This window comes from Mauremys reevesii, linkage group 1 (assembly GCF_016161935.1).
Source record: "Mauremys reevesii isolate NIE-2019 linkage group 1, ASM1616193v1, whole genome shotgun sequence".
Taxonomy (NCBI): domain Eukaryota; kingdom Metazoa; phylum Chordata; order Testudines; family Geoemydidae; genus Mauremys; species Mauremys reevesii.
Window position 1 is genome coordinate 191,143,938 of NC_052623.1, and position 19,436 is coordinate 191,163,373.

The window sequence follows — 19,436 nt, forward strand, 5'->3', positions numbered from 1 at the left end:
TTAATACAAGTTTAAATTAAGTGTAGTGTACCAAACCACACGGCACATGCAGAATAATAATTATAAATCATGTAAAACAAAACTATATTCCTTGTTCAGTTAATCAACAAGGACCATTTATAAGCAGGATTTTCTACTGTATTCAGGGTTTTGTGCCACACTCATCACCATGGGCTTATCAGTTACTCCTCCATCCACAAATACATCAATCCCCCTGTCCCCAATATTCATTGGTCACCCCTCTAGGCCTACATACACCCTTTCAACATCACTAAGATTAACCCTTTCACAAAAGCCTGGTAAAAGAAAGGCCTTGTGATGTGCTCTTACACAGCTCTGCCTCTCTCAGGCCTGGTCTACACTACGCGTTTAAACCGATTTTAGCAGCATTAAACCGATTTAACGCTGCACCCGTCCACACAACGAGGCCCTTTATATCGATATAAAGGGCTCTTTAAACCGGTTTCTGTACTCCTCCCCGACGAGAGGAGTAGCGCTGAAATCGGTATTACCATATCGGATTAGGGTTAGTGTGGCCGCAAATCGACAGTATTGGCCTCCGGGCGGTATCCCACAGTGCACCATTGTGACTGCTCTGGACAGCAATCTGAACTCGGATGCACTGGCCAGGTAGACAGGAAAAGCCCCGCGAACTTTTGAATTTCATTTCCTGTTTGCCCAGCATGGAGCTCTGATCAGCACAGGTGGCAATGCAGTCCCAAATCCAAAAAGAGCTCCAGCATGGACCGTACGGGAGATACTGGATCTGATCGCTGTATGGGGAGGCAAATCTGTTCTATCACAGCTCCATTACAGAAGACGAAATGACAAAGCATTTGAAAAAATCTCCAGAGGCCACAGCAGGGACTCAGCACAGTGCTGCGTGACAAGCGTAACGGAAAGCCAAAGAATCAAATGGACGCTCATGGAGGGAGGGAGGGGGTACTGAGGACTCCAGCTATCCCACAGTCCCCGCAGTCTCTGAAAAGCATTTGCATTCTTGGCTGGGCTCCAAGTGCCTGAAGGGTCAAAAATATTTTCCCGGGTGTTTCAGGGTGTATGTCGTCAATTTACACCCTTCACAGCCCCCTCCCCCCGAAAGAAAAGGGAAAAAAATCGTTTCTCGCCTTTTTTCAATGTCCCCCTATGTCTACTGCATGCTGCTGGTAGACGGGGTGCTGGAGAGCTAAACAGCAGAATCCTCTCCCCGGTGGCAGACGGTACAGTAAAGTAGGACTGGTATCCGTTCTTGTCATCAGCCCGTGAGTGCTCCTGGCTGGCCTCAGGTGAGGTCGGCCGGGGGCGCCTGGGTAAAAATAGGAATGACTCCTGGTCATTCCCAGCAGATGGTACAGAACGGCTGGTAACCGTCCTCATCATAGCAACTGGGGGCTGAGCTCCATCAGGCTCCCACCCCCCCGCCGTCATGTATAAAGAAAAGATTCTGTACTGCCTGGACTATCATAGCAGTGGAAGGCTGGTCTTCTCTCCCCCATTACCCTTTAATGTCCTGCCTGGACTATGATAGCAACTGGAGGCTTCCTCCCCCTCACTTTATCTCACTAAAAAGTCTGTGTTTCTTATTCCTGCATTCTTTATTACTTCATCACACAAATGGGGGGACACTGCCACGGTAGCCCAGGAGGGCTGGGGGAGGAGGGAAGCAACGGGTGGGGTTGTTGCAGGGGCACCCCCTAGAATGGCATGCAGCTCATCATTTCTGTGGGCTCTCTGGGGCTCTGACACGGAGCAGCTGTGCTCTCTGGTTCGCTAGTACACTTGCCCCATATTCTAGGCAGGACTGACTCTATTTTTAGACAAAACATAGGAAGGGAATGACCCAGGGGGTCATTCCCATTTTTGCCTATGTGCCCTCGGCCGACCTCAGCGAGGTCAGCCAGGAGCACCCATGATAGCAGCAGATGGTACAGAACGACTAATAACCGTCATCTCATCGCCAATTTACAATGGCATGGTAGACAGTACAATATGACTGATAACCATCTCTGCTATCTTGCAAAGGCAAATGAATGCTGCTGTGTAGCAGTGCAGTACCACGTCTGTCAGCAGCATCCAGTACACATACGGTGACAGTGACAAAAAGCAAAACAGGCTCCATGGTTGCCATGCTATGGCATCTGCTAGGGCAATCCAGGGGAAAAAGGGCGCGAAATGATTGTCTGCAGTTGCTTTCCCAGAGGAAGGACTGAGTGACGACATTTACCCAGAATCACCCGCGACACTGTTTTTGCATTGGGATCTCAACCCAGAATTCCAATGGGCAGGGGAAACTGCGGGAACTATGGGATAGCTATGGGATAGCTACCCACAGTGCAACGCTCCGGAAATCGACACTAGCCTTGGTACATGGATGCACACCGCCGAATTAATGTGCTTAGTGTGGCCGCATGCACTCGACTTTATACAATCTGTTTTACAAAACTGGTTTATGTAAAATCGGAATAATCCCGTAGTGTAGACGCACCCTCCGATCAAGAAGGGGGAAATACAAGTAGCACAGTTGAAGGCCCCTTCCTGAATCCCACCTGCTTCCCAGACCTTTTTCTGATCAACTGAAGTATCACAAGGGGATGTGATGATGTCTGTTTTAGCCAACATGCCATTTATTGCTATACTGGTCAACAGCATCCACTAGAAGTGTCCCTGGACATAGGCGGCAGGTTTGTATAATTTTTGGTGGGGCCCAAAATGGTGGTGCCCCCCCCGCTCCCGCCCTGTAAGCCGATATAAAATGAAGCTATAACGCGTCAGTGCCACAAGATTACAAGGGTCAATTAAAAGTGGAAAGTCAGAAGCAGCACTTGCCTACTTCAATATACAGTATTATATTTTGTTGCACTTGTTGTGATGAAGTGGGAATGTTAATATTTTCTCTGAATACTGTGTGGGTGCCTCAGTTTCCCCTGCAAGATGCCAACTGAAGGTGTTGGGGACAAAGAGATCAGGTGGCCTCCTTGTCCGGAAGAGACACAGAGGCCAGAGGAGGGAGTGTCAGTTTGGAGCTGGCTGGGGAAATGGGGAGACCCCCAGAACTTGGTTCTGGGCTCCCCACCCCCTAAGATAGACCTGACAGAGGGGTTCTGTTTTCTGTACCAACAAGCTCTGTTTAAACTGTGTTCCCGTCATCTCATAGACTCATAGACTTTAAGGTCAGAAGGGACCATTATGATCATCTAGTCTGACCTCCTGCACAATACAGCCCACAGAATCTCACCCACCCACTCCTGTAACAAACCTCTAACCTATGTCTTAGTTATTGAAGTCCTCAAATCGTGGTTTAAAGACCTCAAGGTGCAGAGAATCCTCCAGCAAGTGACCAGTCCCCCACGCTGCAGAGGAAGGCAACAAACCTCCAGGACCTCTGCCAATCTGCCCTGGAAGAAAATTCCTTCCCGACCCCAAATATGGTGATCAGTTAAACCCTGAGCATGTGGGCAAGACTCACCAGCCAGCACCCAAGAAAGAATTCTCTGTAGTAACTCAGATCTCATCCCAGACCATTGGGCATATTTACCTGCAAACTTTCTGTTTTACTGTCTGGCTGAGAGTCACATCTGACTGCGGAGTTGGGGTGCAGGGACCTCTGGTTGCCCCAGGACCCGCCTGGGCAGACTCGCTGTGGAAAGTGCATGATGTGGAAGGGCAAGCTGAATGCTCTGAGGTCAGACCCAGGAAGGTGTAAGCTTCTTGCCCTGGAGACAGTATGCTCCGAGAGAGGCTCCCCCAGAGTCCTGACTGGCTTTGTATGGAGTTGTTCCAAAGCATCACAGCATCCCCTTCCACACCATGCACTTCCCAGAAGTCCGCACAGGCACTGACACTCCCTCCTCTGGCCTTTGTCTCTTTTCCAGGCATTAGGAGGCCACCCGATCTCTCTGTTTTCCAACACCTTCAGTTGGCACCTTGCAGGGGAAATTGATTTGGGAGAAATGAAGTAAAAGCTGCCCAAACGGAGCTTGAATTTTGAGGTGTTCAAATCTGGAAGGCAGGTGCTGGGGGTGGGAGAGGGCTGTGGGCTCCATGGGGGAGCATGGCAGCAACTGTCTGGAGCTGCATGGAGCCAGACACGCTGGTCTGAGTGGCACAGTAAGCAGTTTGGGGTTGGGAGACGGGGTCGGGGGTTCCGGGGGGCAGTCAAGGGACAAGGAGCGCTGGGGGTTGGATGGGGCAGAGGTTCGGAGGGGCAGTCAGGGGACAGGCAGCAATTGGATAGGCATGGGAGTCCAGGAGGTTTATCAGGGGACAGGTAGGGGGTGGGGTCCTGGGGGGAAGTTGGGTGGAGTCTCAGGAGGGGGCTGTTGGGGACAAGGAGAAGGGAGGCTTAGATAGGGGCTGGGGTCCCAAGGGGCAGTTAGGGGCAGGGGTCTCGGGAGGGGGTAATCGGGGGACAAGGACCAGTGGTGCTTAGATAGGGGGTGGGGGTCCTGAGGGGCAATTGGGGCAGGGGTCTGGGGAGGGGGCACTCCGGGGCCCGGGGCTGGTATTCAACGGGCTCTGGGCTGCGGGCAGCCGCGGGGAGCCCTGAGTCCTTTAAATCCCAGCCGCGGCCGGGAGTCAGAGGGCTCTGTGCTGCCCGCAGGCTTTGTGGCGGCGGCTGGGATTTAAAGGGCTCAGGGCTCCCGCTGCCAGCAGCCCAGAGCCCTTTGAATCCCAGCCCTGGCCGCTGATTGCCTCCCCAGACCCCTGCCCCAATTGCCCCTCAGGACCCCACCCCTATCTAAGCACCACTGGTCCTTGTCCCCGATTACCCCTCCCGAGACAACTGCTAACTGCCCCTTGGAACCCCAGCCCTATCTAAGCCTCCCTTCCCTTGTCCCCAACTGCCCTCCTGAGACCCCACCCAACTTCCCCAGGACCCCACCCCTACCTGTCCCTGATAAGCCCCTGGACTCCCATGCCTATCCAATTGCTGCCTGTCCCCTGACTGCCCCTCTGAACCTCTGCCCCATCCAACCCCTGCTCCTTGTCCCTTGACTGCCCGAACCTCTTCTCCAACCCCAAACACTATGCCACTCAGACCAGAATGTCTGGCTCCGTGCAGCTACAGACAGTTGCTGCCATGCTCCCCCATGGAGCCCACAGCCCTCTTCCACCCACAGCACCTGCCTTCCAGATTTGAACACCTCAAAATTCAGGAGTCCTCAAGCTCCATTTGGGCAGCTTTACTTCATTTCTCCCAAATCAAATATACTGATCCACTGTAACTTGCTGTAGAAAAGTAGGATAAAATTGAGCAAGAAATGCTTATTAGCACTGGAATTGCTACTTTCAACAGCCATTGCCTTTTTGTTTGTTTGAAAGGAAGACAGTGAGATTGCATTGGCAAGTTCCCCATAGAAAGAAAGAGTGGAACAAAAGAATAATAAAGGCTCCTCAACTTTTCCTCATTTATGGAGGACAGTCTTATAATATGCATCCAGATATCCTCCAATCACACAAGCTGAAAATTGTTCCACTTTACTGCAGCTCTGTAACCATATAACCAATCCTGTCTGTGTTTTGTGCACATCCAAAATTCCGGCTGAACGACCCACCCTGGGAGCGAGTTACCAGTGACCCAGGGCTGGGGCGGAAGGAGGTGTGGGGGCACTGGTGTGGGAGCCCAGGGCTAGGGCAGCAGCAGGGTGGAGGAGGGCACTGGTGGGAGCCCAGCGCTGTGGTGACAGGGGTGTGTGTGGGTGGGGAGAGCCCAGGACTGGGGCAGCAGGAGGGTACAGGGGAGCCCAGGACTGGGAAGGGGACAGCAAAAACCTAGAGCTGGCCCTGCCCACAACCCCAGCTGTGTCCTTGTGTGTGTCTGTCTCCATCATCCCTGGCTGTGTCTGTCTGTCCCACAACCCCCTGGCAGTGTCCGTGTGTGTCTCTGTCCCACAGCCCCCTCCCAAGCTGTGTGTGTGTGTCTGGTTGCCCCCAGAGCTCACCGGCTGTGTCTGTCTGACAGTGACAGACCCTGCTGCTGCTCTGCCCAGCGCTGAGAGCCGCTGCCTGTGGCTCCCTCCCCCTCCCTGCTGTGGAGGCGCGGCCAGGCAGCTCCGGCACCGCCCCCGGCAGCTCCCATTGGCTGGGGTTCCCAGCCAATGGGCAGTCAGCCCCGGAGCCTCTCCGGGGCTGGGGAGAGCTGCCGCTGAGGTAAGAGCGCCCACATTGCTGGCGCGGGGACCCCCGGAGCACAGGGCCTGGGGCCCAAACATTGGTGGAGCTGGGCCCACCCTCGGGATTATTGGTGGGGCCTGGGCTCCACGGGCCCATAGAACTCGCCGCCTATGTCCCTGGAAGTGAATTAGAAAGCAGCATGGCTCTCTGAATGCAGCAGGGAAGTTCTCTGCACATGGCACTTCCAAGCAAGCAGGCTGCCATATTCTGCATTAGTCAAACTTTACAAGTAGCATGCAGATGAAGCCCAAGGGAGAGCACATTACTAAATTCCCATCTAGCAGGAACTAAGTACTTTATGTAAGAATTTTTTTGCTTGGTTTACTTACTGATCGACAACATTTATTAATTCACAACAGATTTCTTCTACTTTCAATTTTTGTAAAAAACATTTATTTTGAAGAGGAAGATGTGTTTTCAGAAGCCAGGCACCACAGTGGGTTAGCTAGTGAATTAATCTTGCACTTCTGGGGACCAGGAGTCCAGTCCTGCACACTCTCCATACACAAAGCTCCTACTGTGGCAGCTCTGTGCACAGAAAGCCTGTAAGCTTGTGCCCTTTAGTTTTAATCATGATTCATGGCCCATTGAAAAGTTGTTTGGTAGTCTCTGCTTGCACAAACACTGAATCGCTTACACAATTCAGGGTAATTGGGGGGTTCCATGTGAAAGTAGGCTTCAGTCTTTAACAGTAAGATGTGCAGGCAGGTGTGCCTATGCTGATACAGCAAAACTCCTGAGAAACATTTAAATTGCAGCAAGTCAACATGTATTATTTTAATGCACATATTAAGTCTGACAACAGAAGCTCTGCAAAGCTATCATTTCCCAACACACAAGTGTATCAATCCTCCCCTTCATATTTCAAATAGTCTCCCCCTTGCCTCACATTTGTTTGTGCTCTAAGAAGGTATTTTTGTTAATTATTTTCTTTATCTTTTGCAATACGGTAGCCCCTGGAGCCTCCAATCTAGATCACGATCCCACTGTGCTAGGCATTGTACAAGCAACACTGCTCCTGTTCTGTCTTTTAAATGTATATATTGTGGCACTGGAGTATCCAAATTAATGAGGCGAGACTGCACTGTCTTTACATCCAATACGCCTTTGTTGTTGCTGGAACACTCATGCACAACTTCCCATCTCTTTGAGAGCACAACAGAGGCAGCACTGCCCCCCACCCACAACTTTCATTTTCCAGTCCCCCTGCCTCAAAGCTCATTTCATTTGCAACCCAACTAGTGGGGAAAGGTAATCCAAGAATATAACGCAAGACAAATAACTGGACTCAAACCAAGATTAAGGACATTTCATTAACGGCTAAGGGGCTGATCCAACACACACAATTGGACAGTGTTCACTGGTACCATAAATAGTCCCATTGACGTGCCGAATCAAGTCCCAAAGATACAGTAATACCCTAAAGACAGACTGTTTGGCCATAGGGCTTATTTATCATTAAATATAAAGAGCGGCTATTTGTGACCATTGATTGTTGATTTCTCTCAGTAACTGAGTGGGCAGCAGTTCAAGTTGCCAGAGGCGCTAATTTAGCAGGGTATGTGTCAATCTGCCAAGAGTACAATCTCTTCCATTATCCCAACAAGTGAATGAAATGAAAATACTAAAAGCATTAAAACACAGATTTCCATGAACAAAAGACACAGCTTCCAGCCATAACAGTGAGACACTTCTGACTAGATTCTAACTCCCTCCCTAAATGAGCACCGATTATGAAGCGGAAATTCTAGACAGCACCATGACAATCCATTGTTAATTATCTGTTTTATTATACTGGACTTTGTGGAGGGAGCACACCTTGCAAGCATATTCATAACATTTTAATTTTATTACCATTATACCTCAGCAAATTATCACTTAAAATTAGGGCTGTCAAGCTATTAAAATAAATTAATCGTGCTGTTAAACAATAATAGAATACCATTTATTTAAACAGTTTGGGATATTTTCTACATTTTCAAATATATTGATTTAAATTACAACACAGAATACAAAATGTACAGTGCTCACTTTATTTTTATTACAAATACGTGCACTGTAAAAAACAAAAGTAACAGTATTTTTCAATTCACCTAATACAAGTACTGTAGTGCAATCTTTTTATCATGAAAGTTCAACTTACAAATGTAAAATTATGTACAAAAATAATTGTATTAAAAATAAAACAATGTAAAACTTTAGAGTCTATAAGCCCACTCAGTCCTACTTCTTTTTCAACCAATTGCTCAGACAACCAAGTTTGTTTACATTTATGGGAGATAATGCTGCCCGCTTCTTGGTTACAATATCACCTGAAAATGAGAACAGGCATTTGCATGGTATTATTGTAACCGGCATTGCAAGATATTTACGTGCCAGATGAGCTAAAGATTCATATGTCCCTTCATGCTTCAACCATCATTCCAGAGGCCATGCGTCCAGGCTGATAAGTGGTTCTGCTCGATAACCATCCAAAGCAGTGCGGACCAACGGATGTTCATTTTCATCATCTGAGTCAGATGCCACCAGCAGAAGGTTGATTTTCCTTTTTGGTGGTTAGGTTTCTGTAGTTTCCGCATCGGAGCGTTGCTCTTTTAAAACTTCTGAAAGTTCTACACCTCATCCCTCTCAGATTTTGGAAGGCACTTCAGATTCTTAAACCTTGGGTCAAGTGCTGTAGCTATATTTAGATCTCAAATTGGTACCTTCTTTGCATTTTGTCAAATCTAATGTGAAAGCGTTCTTAAAACGAACAACAACATGTGCTGGGTCCTCATCCAAGACTGCTATAACATGAAATATATGGCAGAATGTGGGTAAATCAGAGCAGGAGACATACAATTCTCCCCCCCACCAAGGAGTTCAGCCACATATTTAATTAATGCATTATTTTTTTAATGAGCATCATCAGCATGGAAGCATGTCCTCTGGAATAGTGGGCAAAGCATGAAGGGACATACGAATGTTTAGCCTATCTGGCACGTAAATACCTTGCAATGCCGGCTACAAAAGTGCCATGCGAATCCCTGTTCTCACTTTCAGGTGATATTGTAAACAACAAGCGGGCAGCATTATCGCCCGTAAATGTAAACAAACTTTTTTGTCTTCGCGATTGGCTGAAAAAGAAGTAGGACTGAGTGGACTTGTATGCTCTAAAGTTTTACTTTTTTTTTTTTGAGTGCAGTTATGTAACAAAAAAAAATCTACATTTGTAAGTTGCACTTTCACCATAAAGAGATTGGACAACAGTACTCGTATGAGGTGAATTGAAAAACACTATTTATTTTGTTTGCCATTTTTACAGTGCAAATATTTGTAATAAAAACACACACTATAAAGTGAGCCCTCTCTACTATAACTATTATAACTGAAATTAATATATTTGAAAATGTAGAAAAACATCCACAAATATTTAATACATTTCAATTGATATTCTATTGTTTAACAGTGTGATTAAAACGGTGATTAATTGAGATTAATTTTTAATTGTGATTAATATTTGAGTTAATCGCCTGAGTTAACTGTGATTAATCAACAGCCCCGCTTAAAATACATCATTTTGTGGTTGAGATACAGTGTGATGTAATGGTAAGAGGAGAGGACTGGGAGTCAAGACTTCTGGGTTCTCACCAACTCATCTCATGACCTTGGACAAGTCACTTAACCTTGCAGTGTCTCAGTTTACCTATGTGAAATGCACAGCATTCTTACCTACCTCACAGTATTGCTCTACAACTTTATTCGTTAGTGTAAGTAAAGTGTTTTGAGATCCTTGTATGAAAGGCACCACAAATCTACAAAGTAGCATGATTAGGGACTATTGCCCCAACCAGTGTGACCTTGTGAGATGCCATGTTAAGACAGAAAGATCAGAGTTAAGGCTTTAACTAATTTCACTTTATTTTACAAGTTTTTCATGAGTATCCAATTTTAGCTTAATTTTATGTGCTGCAGTTGTTCAAACACTGTACATTAAACAAAATTCACCAAGAAATGGTTGGAGTAGTTGGCAGACCTATATATTCCCACAGAGAATAGCTATGGCAAAACTACTGTCAGCAGATTTTCTCTCATCAGTGAAGAAAAAGAGTGTTGCCCCTTTTGATACTATCTTCCATTTGAGAGGAGATAATAAAACAAGACGTCTCTACCAGCCCTAAAATCTATAATTACTTTTAAAATAATTAAAAACACAAGATAATCAAGACACACCACAGAAAAAAATGCATTAAAAGCTAAACAAAGAATGAGAATCCAGTATCTTAAGAGTGAAATTAATCTTGTAAAGATATTTTGTGAAAGAAAATAACTGGCTCATGCACCTTTTAGGGCTTTTTATTCTGCATAAAGAAGACTTAATAAGGTTGATGTTTAAAAATAGCCAAAAAACAAAAACTTTTTTCTGCTTTTTATTATATTAACAATTCTCGCCTTGTTTGCCCAGGAAGACACTGATGCCCGGAAAACTAATGAAATGATGACATTGCTTTAGTTAAAATGAAAGTTCCGCAACGGGAAAGGATTTTTAGTCAGACTTTAATTTTTCCATTTGCTTTTAACAAGTACTTAATTTTAAGGCTAGTCAACATTTTGGACACAAGATGGTCCGTAATAAAGATTCAACACCCTTGCCCTGTCGATTAAGGTGCTATGAGTTCACAATAAGCAGTTGCTAACACATTCAGAAGGTATCCTATCAAAATTAAGGAACACCAGACGATGTTATTGAGATCAGAAAACAAGCAGGGAAAAGTGTTTGTTTGTTTTTTTAAATAAAAAGACAGCAAAAAAGGCCCCATATAAAACACAACATTCTTTATAAGTCACCTTTAAGGGAAAACCTGAAAGCAATAAAAGCTTCTAGAAAGACAAACTGAAGTTTTAAAATAAAGTTCCATTGACATTTGGATGGTTATTTCAAGTTTCTTGTTCCTGATTTTTGCCTGGCACTATAGTAAATCTCTCTGATTGAAGATCTGGAGTTAGTACTCATTTCTCTTCTTTACAGATGGATCTACTGTAGTAATTAAGAAGACATGAATTAATTGACTCGCTTATTCTCTTTCATCTCTAAATCTTGACAATATAACTGTTCTGTTTCTTTTTTCAATGAACATGTTTTTAGGTGCATTTTTTGGTAGCCCATTACCATATAACTGATGATTCCTTTGACTTTTTAAAAATAATTATTCAGTAAGAGTGAAATTCATCTTTTCCTTTCACAAAGACTGAGCAATCAGGCTGCATATAATAAGTGGGGTGGGAAGGTCTGATGTTCACCCCCACACACATTCTACCAGCAGACTATGTAAGTGAAGATACTGTGTTTAATCTGCCCCCAAAGGGGTCTTCTGGTACCAACTTGTTCTAAGTTCTACCCAATGTTCCTCATGCCACCTCTGGTGAGGGAGCTTGTGGTCCAAGCTTCTCCTTCCTGAAGGGCCTCATAAGACACGCCTTCTGCATCTGGGTGAATGTCACCATTACAGAATTAGAGATTTTAGGAAGGATCCTCCTGAATAGCCTTACTGCTGCAATGTTGCCAACTCTCATGATTTTATTGAAAATCTCATAATTTGACATTTATTTTAAAGTCCTAGCTTCTGGAATCATGTCATAATGTGAGAATCTCAGCTTAAAAAAAAACAAACGTTTCTAGACCTCATGGCTGAAGAGAAAAGATTGAAAACGTGAACCCTAAAAGCTCAAAGCCAGAAGGCAAATAAAAGCCCGCCACATATTTTTTTTTTAAAATCAAGATTTTTAAGGCAGTTTCATGATTTTTGAACACTCACATTTGGCAGTACTGCTCCAGCCCCCTGATCTCCCAGAAGTGAAGTAGTTCCTCTCTCCAGCTTCACTAATTAAGTCCCATAAACATGTATCCAGCAAGAGTCCATACTCCAGCTAAGAAATGTTACCTTGTGTTAACACATTCAAAGCCAACATAAATTAGAACTTTACTTTAAAAAAGCATGTAGTAAGCTTGCAAAGATATTGGTCCCAATCTTGATGTGACACATTTTACAGGGATGGAATTTACACAGATGAAAATGAGATGAGATTCAGGCCCATTAGGTGTAGCTAATCTGTGAAGGCAACAAAAATGTACAGCTGTCTTCATAACATATGTTAATTAAGCCAGAACTTAAGAGTTGTACAGTCACGCTCCTTGACATTGAGTTCTACCATTATGGCAAGAGCACAAATTGGGCCATATTTATGTTACCTTTAAATGATACTTTTACTTTTAATGTTTAAAAGTAGAGCTACAAACCTTTCTAAAAGTGCACATTGCAATTTCTCCATCAAAACTGTACCACCAAGTCATTTTCAGACCTAGTACAAGTATTTCACAGTACAAGTATTTGTGGAACAGCTGGTAGTAGAGCTGAAGTTAAGTAGATCTGCATTTCAACTATAAATCACTGTTTTAAGAGGTTTATAGAAAAACTGTCAAAAAAAATCCCACATACATTTTAAGGTGAAACAAAAAAAAATTAATATCTGTTCCAGGAAAAAAAAAAGAAGTGGCCCATTTTAAGTAATAATAAATAAAGACAACAACAAAATTAATAATAACAACACTGATTTTGTACTCCTGCAATGCAGAGACCAAAAATGCTCAAGCACTATATACCTCTATGGAGCTATATGTTTATTAATAATAATGGCATTGAAAAGCTGTTTTTCTAAATGGAACATTTATTCAGAAAGAACCATGTTTACAGCCCTGGCTGTAACACAATCTGCAAATAAGTAATGTCAATTAGCAATGTACCTTCTGGTAGTGAATTAAAGGGTGAGGTCAATGCGTATAACAAATAAAAATTCAAAAACGTTTCCTGGATATTGATCAAACAAAGGCTGACTAACATACTTTCCCACGTAAATAGCTAAAAGAATGATTTTAGAATTTCAGAAGATGACCACATTCATGTATTACATAAACTTCACCCTATGGGCTGGAAATTTCATCAAAGTCAGAAAAACATTTAGTATGTGTGAAAGATGCAGATCTGACAGCACTGGAAACTGAAAATCTCAGTACAGCCACACAAAAGTACAACAGTTGTACAAGTTTTTTACCTCACTTCAGCCAGTTCATCAACTCTGATTTGTAGAGATAACCTCTGCTTTGGAGGGAAAGGGACTTCTAACCTCCAGGCTATTCTATCCTTCTCTCTGCTGAGACCATTAATAAGTGTACAAAAACACCACCACATGGACATGTGGCCACCAGGAATCTGACAGATGACCAACTGATTTTATACAGGCTCATAAATAGTCATCAGATGGTAATGAGCGTTATCCACAACTAACCTCAACTGGATCTGAACCAGTCACAGACTCATATCCCACTTTTAGTTCGATGGGCCACCCTCCACCCATATGTGCATGGGTGTATGCACACAACCCACCTAGAAATCTCAACTATTTGTGAAAGAGCAACTGTATAAGGACTATTCAGAAGAATTAAAAAAAAAATCCAATAAAACTGGAATGTCTGTCTTCCAACACCAACCATTATCCATGACTCAAATTGCTGAACCACTGAGTCTCTCAACAATTTCTTTGAACTGGGTAGCAATACTTTAATCTATTAAGGATCTTTACAGGAGACAGCTCAACTTGGCTGACATCAAGTATGGTACAATGAGGCCCTGTTTGAATTAACTTTAAACCTTAAGCAAAATCAATCTTTTTCCCCCTCCATCTCAACATCATCCAATTATGGGGACTGGATAAATTCATGGTGGCTAAGTCCATAAATGGCTATTAGTCAGGATGGGTAAGAATGGTGTCCCCTAGCCTCTGTTCGTCAGAGGATGGAGATGGATGGCAGGAGAGAGATCACTTGATCATTGCCTGTTAGGTTCACTCCCTCAGGGGCACCTGGCATTGGCCACTGTCAGTAGACAGATACTGGGCTAGATGGACCTTTGGTCTGACCCGGTACGGCCTTTCTTATGTTCTTATGTTCTTATCTGTAATTTTAATAAATTGCATAGATAGAAAATAGTTTATTTGGCATTGTATACTACATACTTCTAAAGTACACTAACAATTATTTTGAGCCACAGTCTACAAAGAAACATCCGGGGATGCTCTAAGGACCCACCAGGTAAGTCACATAAGGACACTGAGGAAGAGCAGTTTAACTAACTCCACAGGCATCCTTGAGATACTCAGGAAATGACCAGCATTCTGACAATACGAACACTGCACCTTCCTTAAAAAGCCAACTCTCAGACACAGGCACAATGAATTACCACAGGAAATAATGTGATGCACATTATAAAACCACAAATAAAAGGTGAAATTATTAAACAAGGAACTCTACCAACATGATGGAGAGTATTTAAGTTTAGATTCCTTGCAGCCAGAACCCTCTCTCAGAATTTTCGTTCATACCAATCTTTAGTACAACATTGAAGAAAAGATGGCTGAAGCAGACTCTGCATAGAGAATTTCATTATTTGCTGTAATTACAATAGACATAATCAAAATGATAATTGCTGAATTAGTAGTATTCTTTGCAAAGTAAAAAACAAATGAGGTTTGGTGGGGTTTTTTGTTCTGTTTTAAACCAGGATAACACAATAGTCAGTAAAAACAAGAAACCACTAGGTCACTGGTTCAAACAACTGATGGCCCCTTTGATCCACCCACACATCCTGCTCATTCTTTCCCTTAGAAACCTTCTCATTTTCATATTTCATCCTAAATACCCCTTATGCTTCTAACAGTTCTATTCAGACACACCAAATGCCCCTCTCTTTTCATTCAAATCCTTCCTCAAAACCAACTTCTGTATAAAACTTTTCACCAATAATCCACTGTAGAAAGATATTGTGTGTGTGTGTTCTTTAAAAGGGAGAAAAAGAGCCACTGTTCTGAGACTGTTTCTCACTTGGTTCCCTAGCATGTTTTGTGTCTGTATTGTAGGTCAGACACAGACTGTAAGTCTTTTGGGAAAGGTTCATTTTTTTCTCTGTATATTTTCAACACTCAGCAATAGTAAATTCAGTGCAGGTCAGTAGCATCTGAAAGACATCTTCTGTGCAGTGACCTACCTGAAATGACAGGTGTCCACATTATAGTTTGCACTAGCTTGTACTCTCATGAATTGTCTGAGCAGACACCCAAAAAACTGAATGGATGTGACTAGAGAATGAACCACCTTCTCACCCCTAAAAGTCATCCCACTTGATCAGTTAGAGACAGAGGGGCAGAGGCAATCTTGAGAAAAGTTGCAGAGAGAGTAGCAGCACTGTATGTAATTATATATACCCTAAAATAAACGTGAATGGCACTCTGCAGGCAAAAGAGTGTTTCTGCCCCAAACCTCTTACAATAGAAGGTCCTGACCACATGAGACTATAGGTCCTTTTGCAGGATTGGGGCACAGATTAAGACACAATAAGATGAAGCGTCGCCTCATATCAAGAAAGATATATTAGAATCAGAAAACGTACAGAGAAGGGCAACATTATTAGGGGTATAGAACAGCTTCCATATGAGGAAGGATTAAAAAGACTGGGACTGTTCAACTTGGAACACAGATGACTAAGAGAAGATATGACAGAGATTTATAAAATCATGTATGGTGTGGAGAGAGTGAATAAGGAAGCGTAGTTTACCCCTTCACATAACACAAGACCCGGGGTCATCCAATTAAATTAACAGTCAGCACGTTTAAGAAAACAAAAGGAAGTACTTCTTCACACAACACACAGTCACCTTGTGGAACTCATTGCCAGGGTATGTTGTGAAGTTCAAAACTATAAATGGGTTCAAAATAGAATTAGATAAGTTTATGGAGGATAAGTGCATCAATTTCTATTAGCCAAGATGGTCAGGGACACAACCTCATGGCCCTAAGCCTGAGATGCTCCAGGGGATGACTCACTAAATAACTGACCTGCTCATTCTCTCTGAAGCATGACAAGTTGGCCACCATTGGTCTGACCCAGTATGGCCATTCTTAAGTTTAACATTGGTAATGAGGAAGAGGAGGAGGACAAGGATTACAGCAGAAAGATCATACAGTTTTGGTTGGTAACTTGTGTGATTTGAGGCCCCTCGAGGTTGTTTGTTTTAAAATGATGCCATCACCGCATAGAGAAGACTGGTACTTCTAGTTCACATGGAAGAAGCATTAGGGAGGCACTTGGCAAAATTCCTGTTCCTTGGATAAAATTATAACTTTCTTCTCCAAGACTGTGAATCCTGCATGTTTCATTAGCATTAAATTTGCATTTATTTAGATTGTAAGCAAGGGTAGGGACTTCAGAATCATTGAAATGTTGGGACTGAAGGGACCTCAAGAAGTCATCAAGTCCAGCCCCTTGCACTGAGGCACGACCAAGTAAACTTTCTATCAGGGGCTTGAAACGGACACTGTCTTTTTCTGTGTATATCAGTGCCTAGCACAGTGGAGACTCAATCCCTAGGCACCACCACGGTAAAAATATTAAACAACAACAGTACTAATACTACTACTTAAAAAGGGGGAAGGAGGAAGGCAAGCAGTAAACACTGGCTCAGTGAAAATTAATAAATAAAATCATACCTTTAACAGCTCAGGGAGAAGTGTTCTTTCCTTTTTATCACTTTTCGCACTGATGGATTCATCTTCCTTATTTGCAAAGCTGAAAATCAAAAATAAATTTAACTATTTTAAAGACCTGCAATAGGCAGAGCAATAGGCACAAGAGGCGCTGCATCGTGCAACTTAAAAACAAGGCTGAAAGGTTTGTTTGTTTGGGTTTTTTTGGTTAAAAAAAACAAAAACAAAAAGCATGTTGCACATATTTACTCTTTAAAAAAAATACAAAATCCTGCCTGCAACACTGGGACGGAGCATGCTCAGTTGCTATATCGGGATGGTGCATGCACAATATGGCTGGCACACTGGAGCTATGAGGAAATGGAGCACGCTCAGTGCAGATGGAATCTTCAAAGATTTCAGCTGTCAAACTAACAAACCTCTAAGCATGTCCAAACTGTGATTTTTTTTTTCCAGACAGAAGCTTATAATTTGGCCAAATTTCACAGGGACAGCAAAAGGCACAACACTGACACCAGGGCAACCACTCTGCTAAAGTTTAAGTCCCTGTTCCAAAGCAGGGATATGCTAGAGCTTCTCAAAAGATTCTTACAACTAGTTTATTAACAGGAACAAAACCAACACACTTTTCCCCCTATTCTTTTTCTTGGGAACAGCAGACCATTTTTGCTGAAACTTTCCCAAAAAACTTCAGCCTTAGGCAAGAAATTGGCATGAAATTTTCAGCCAAAACAGTTTAAGTTACAAGCAACTGAAAACAGGGTCCCATAATGGGAATTGTCAGACAACCTTAACTATAGTCATTGCTGCCTGTTCTGACTGTAATATGCCAACAATCCAAACCAATCTCACTCTTACCTTCACCCCCCTGCACGCAAAAATAGGGAAGAAGAAAAATTCACTTGGTGACGTCTCAACAATTTGTGAAGACAGTCTTATACCAAGGTACCCTGTATTTATGAAACACTGCTATAGTAAGATCAACATCATCCAGTGTATCTCTTACTCAATAAAGCCTTCTCAGTCTACTTAGATTCATACTACAGGTGAAAGGCACATTTCTGTCATTGTATGTTTCTTTATGATATGTAAAAGCAGATTTGAAAGTTGTTGGCTTTTTGAAAATAAGGAAAAAGCCTCTACACCTGCTTCTTTTAAAATAACCAGGAATAGTGAAGTCTTCTCTGGTTTCACGGGAGAATTTAAAAAGCTCTCTCAGTTAACTGGCTGTTGGGCCATGTGCGTGTCTGACTCTTTTACAAAGAGAGTTTTACTCCCAGGTGTTTGTCAGGAGTTTGAGTTAAATGTCTTAAAATATACAAAGAAATTGTCAACAGTCTGACTAAAAATCCCTCTCCCTTAATTGCTCAGATTTCAAAAGTTCTCCAGCAGAAAGTAAACAAGACCAGCTATTTCTAACATTAAAGGGCAGTATTTAGCCATTAAGCCTTTTATGCAGAGACAGAAGGAGCCATTTCTTTCCTCTCTTTCACAGGTTAGGATTAAGCTCAAAAACAACTACATTAGGATCACCATGCACAGTATTTTTAAAAACTTGTCCAGAAGTATTTAGAGCATTCAATGGGCACTTTTAAAGCACATATATAAATGGAGAGAAAGAATAAAATTAAAGATTTAGTCCACCCTGCAGCATCTCAGAGACAGAGAGTTTTGATGGATTAATACCGTATCCCTATTAATTTCTTGTCTTGCCTTGCATGTGTTCCATGAGGAAGATTTCACAACCTCCTTTAGGCAGGTCATCGCTCCATAATAAAAGTTATTTATTGTATTTAACCTAGTTCGCCCCCCCCCCCCCCCGTTAGGACAAAATCCTACTCTGAGATCTACATGGCTTATCTTGATGCTGATATACTTGATGTCAATAAGAGCTCCCTGCATATAGCAAAAGCTGAATAATGGGGTTGACATACATTACAAGAGGAGGATTTTCCCCTTAGCTTTTAGGGCATTGCTTCTTATGGGACCAATCCGGACTATTAATAAAACTTATCCTGTCTTTTTCTTATGACATATATTTATAGCCCATTAGAATGTTACCCCATCATAATTTTTTCCTCTACCCTTTACCCTCTCCTTCATAAACCATGTTTTCTAAAACTTTTAGCATTTTTGGTTGCTTTTTTACAGACAAAAGGCAACATCTTTAAAGTATCATACTGACAGATACCAGATTTATTTTGTTCTAGCACCAGCCTCGCTTGGACAGGTTACTGTAGAATCTTGCAATACGTGCAGTGAATCAAGAGTTAACTTGTATTTAGTTCTTAGGCAAATGCCTTAAAATAAACAAAGGAGAAAACACAGCTTTACTTTCTAGCCACATTAAAAACAAAACAAAAACATTCCCCCACCCTCCAAAACTGAACCTGAAAGTTACCTTATTAGTCTTTTTTAAAAATCTTCCCTGTGTTTCAACATTCTAAACCTTCTGCTTTAGTTAGTAAACACATTGTTTTTACAGAGCCCTTGGTACATACTAGATGAATCACACTGTAAATAAATAAATAAATAAGCACAAAAGCTCTCTCCACAGAAAATGTGGCTCTTGTATTGTTTTGTTTTCCCCTAAAAGTTGAGACTATCTTCCAAAGCAGAGAACAACAAGTGTGTCCCCGCTGGTGCCAAATATTATATTTAAGACTGGAGAATAGTCCAGTTATTGCTG

The 19,436-nt window shown here is 42.8% G+C and overlaps 1 protein-coding gene across 3 annotated transcripts in view; it reads right to left on the reverse strand.

The window, feature by feature from the left end:
- CRYBG3 (crystallin beta-gamma domain containing 3) overlaps window positions 1–19,436 on the reverse strand; it is a 160,491-nt gene that overhangs the window by 86,816 nt on the left and 54,239 nt on the right. For all 3 annotated transcript variants that reach the window (XM_039521838.1, XM_039521828.1, XM_039521845.1), the window contains exon 2: window positions 16,751–16,829. In XM_039521838.1, coding sequence (XP_039377772.1) covers window positions 16,751–16,829 — 79 coding nt within the window. The remainder of the gene's footprint in view (window positions 1–16,750; window positions 16,830–19,436) is intronic.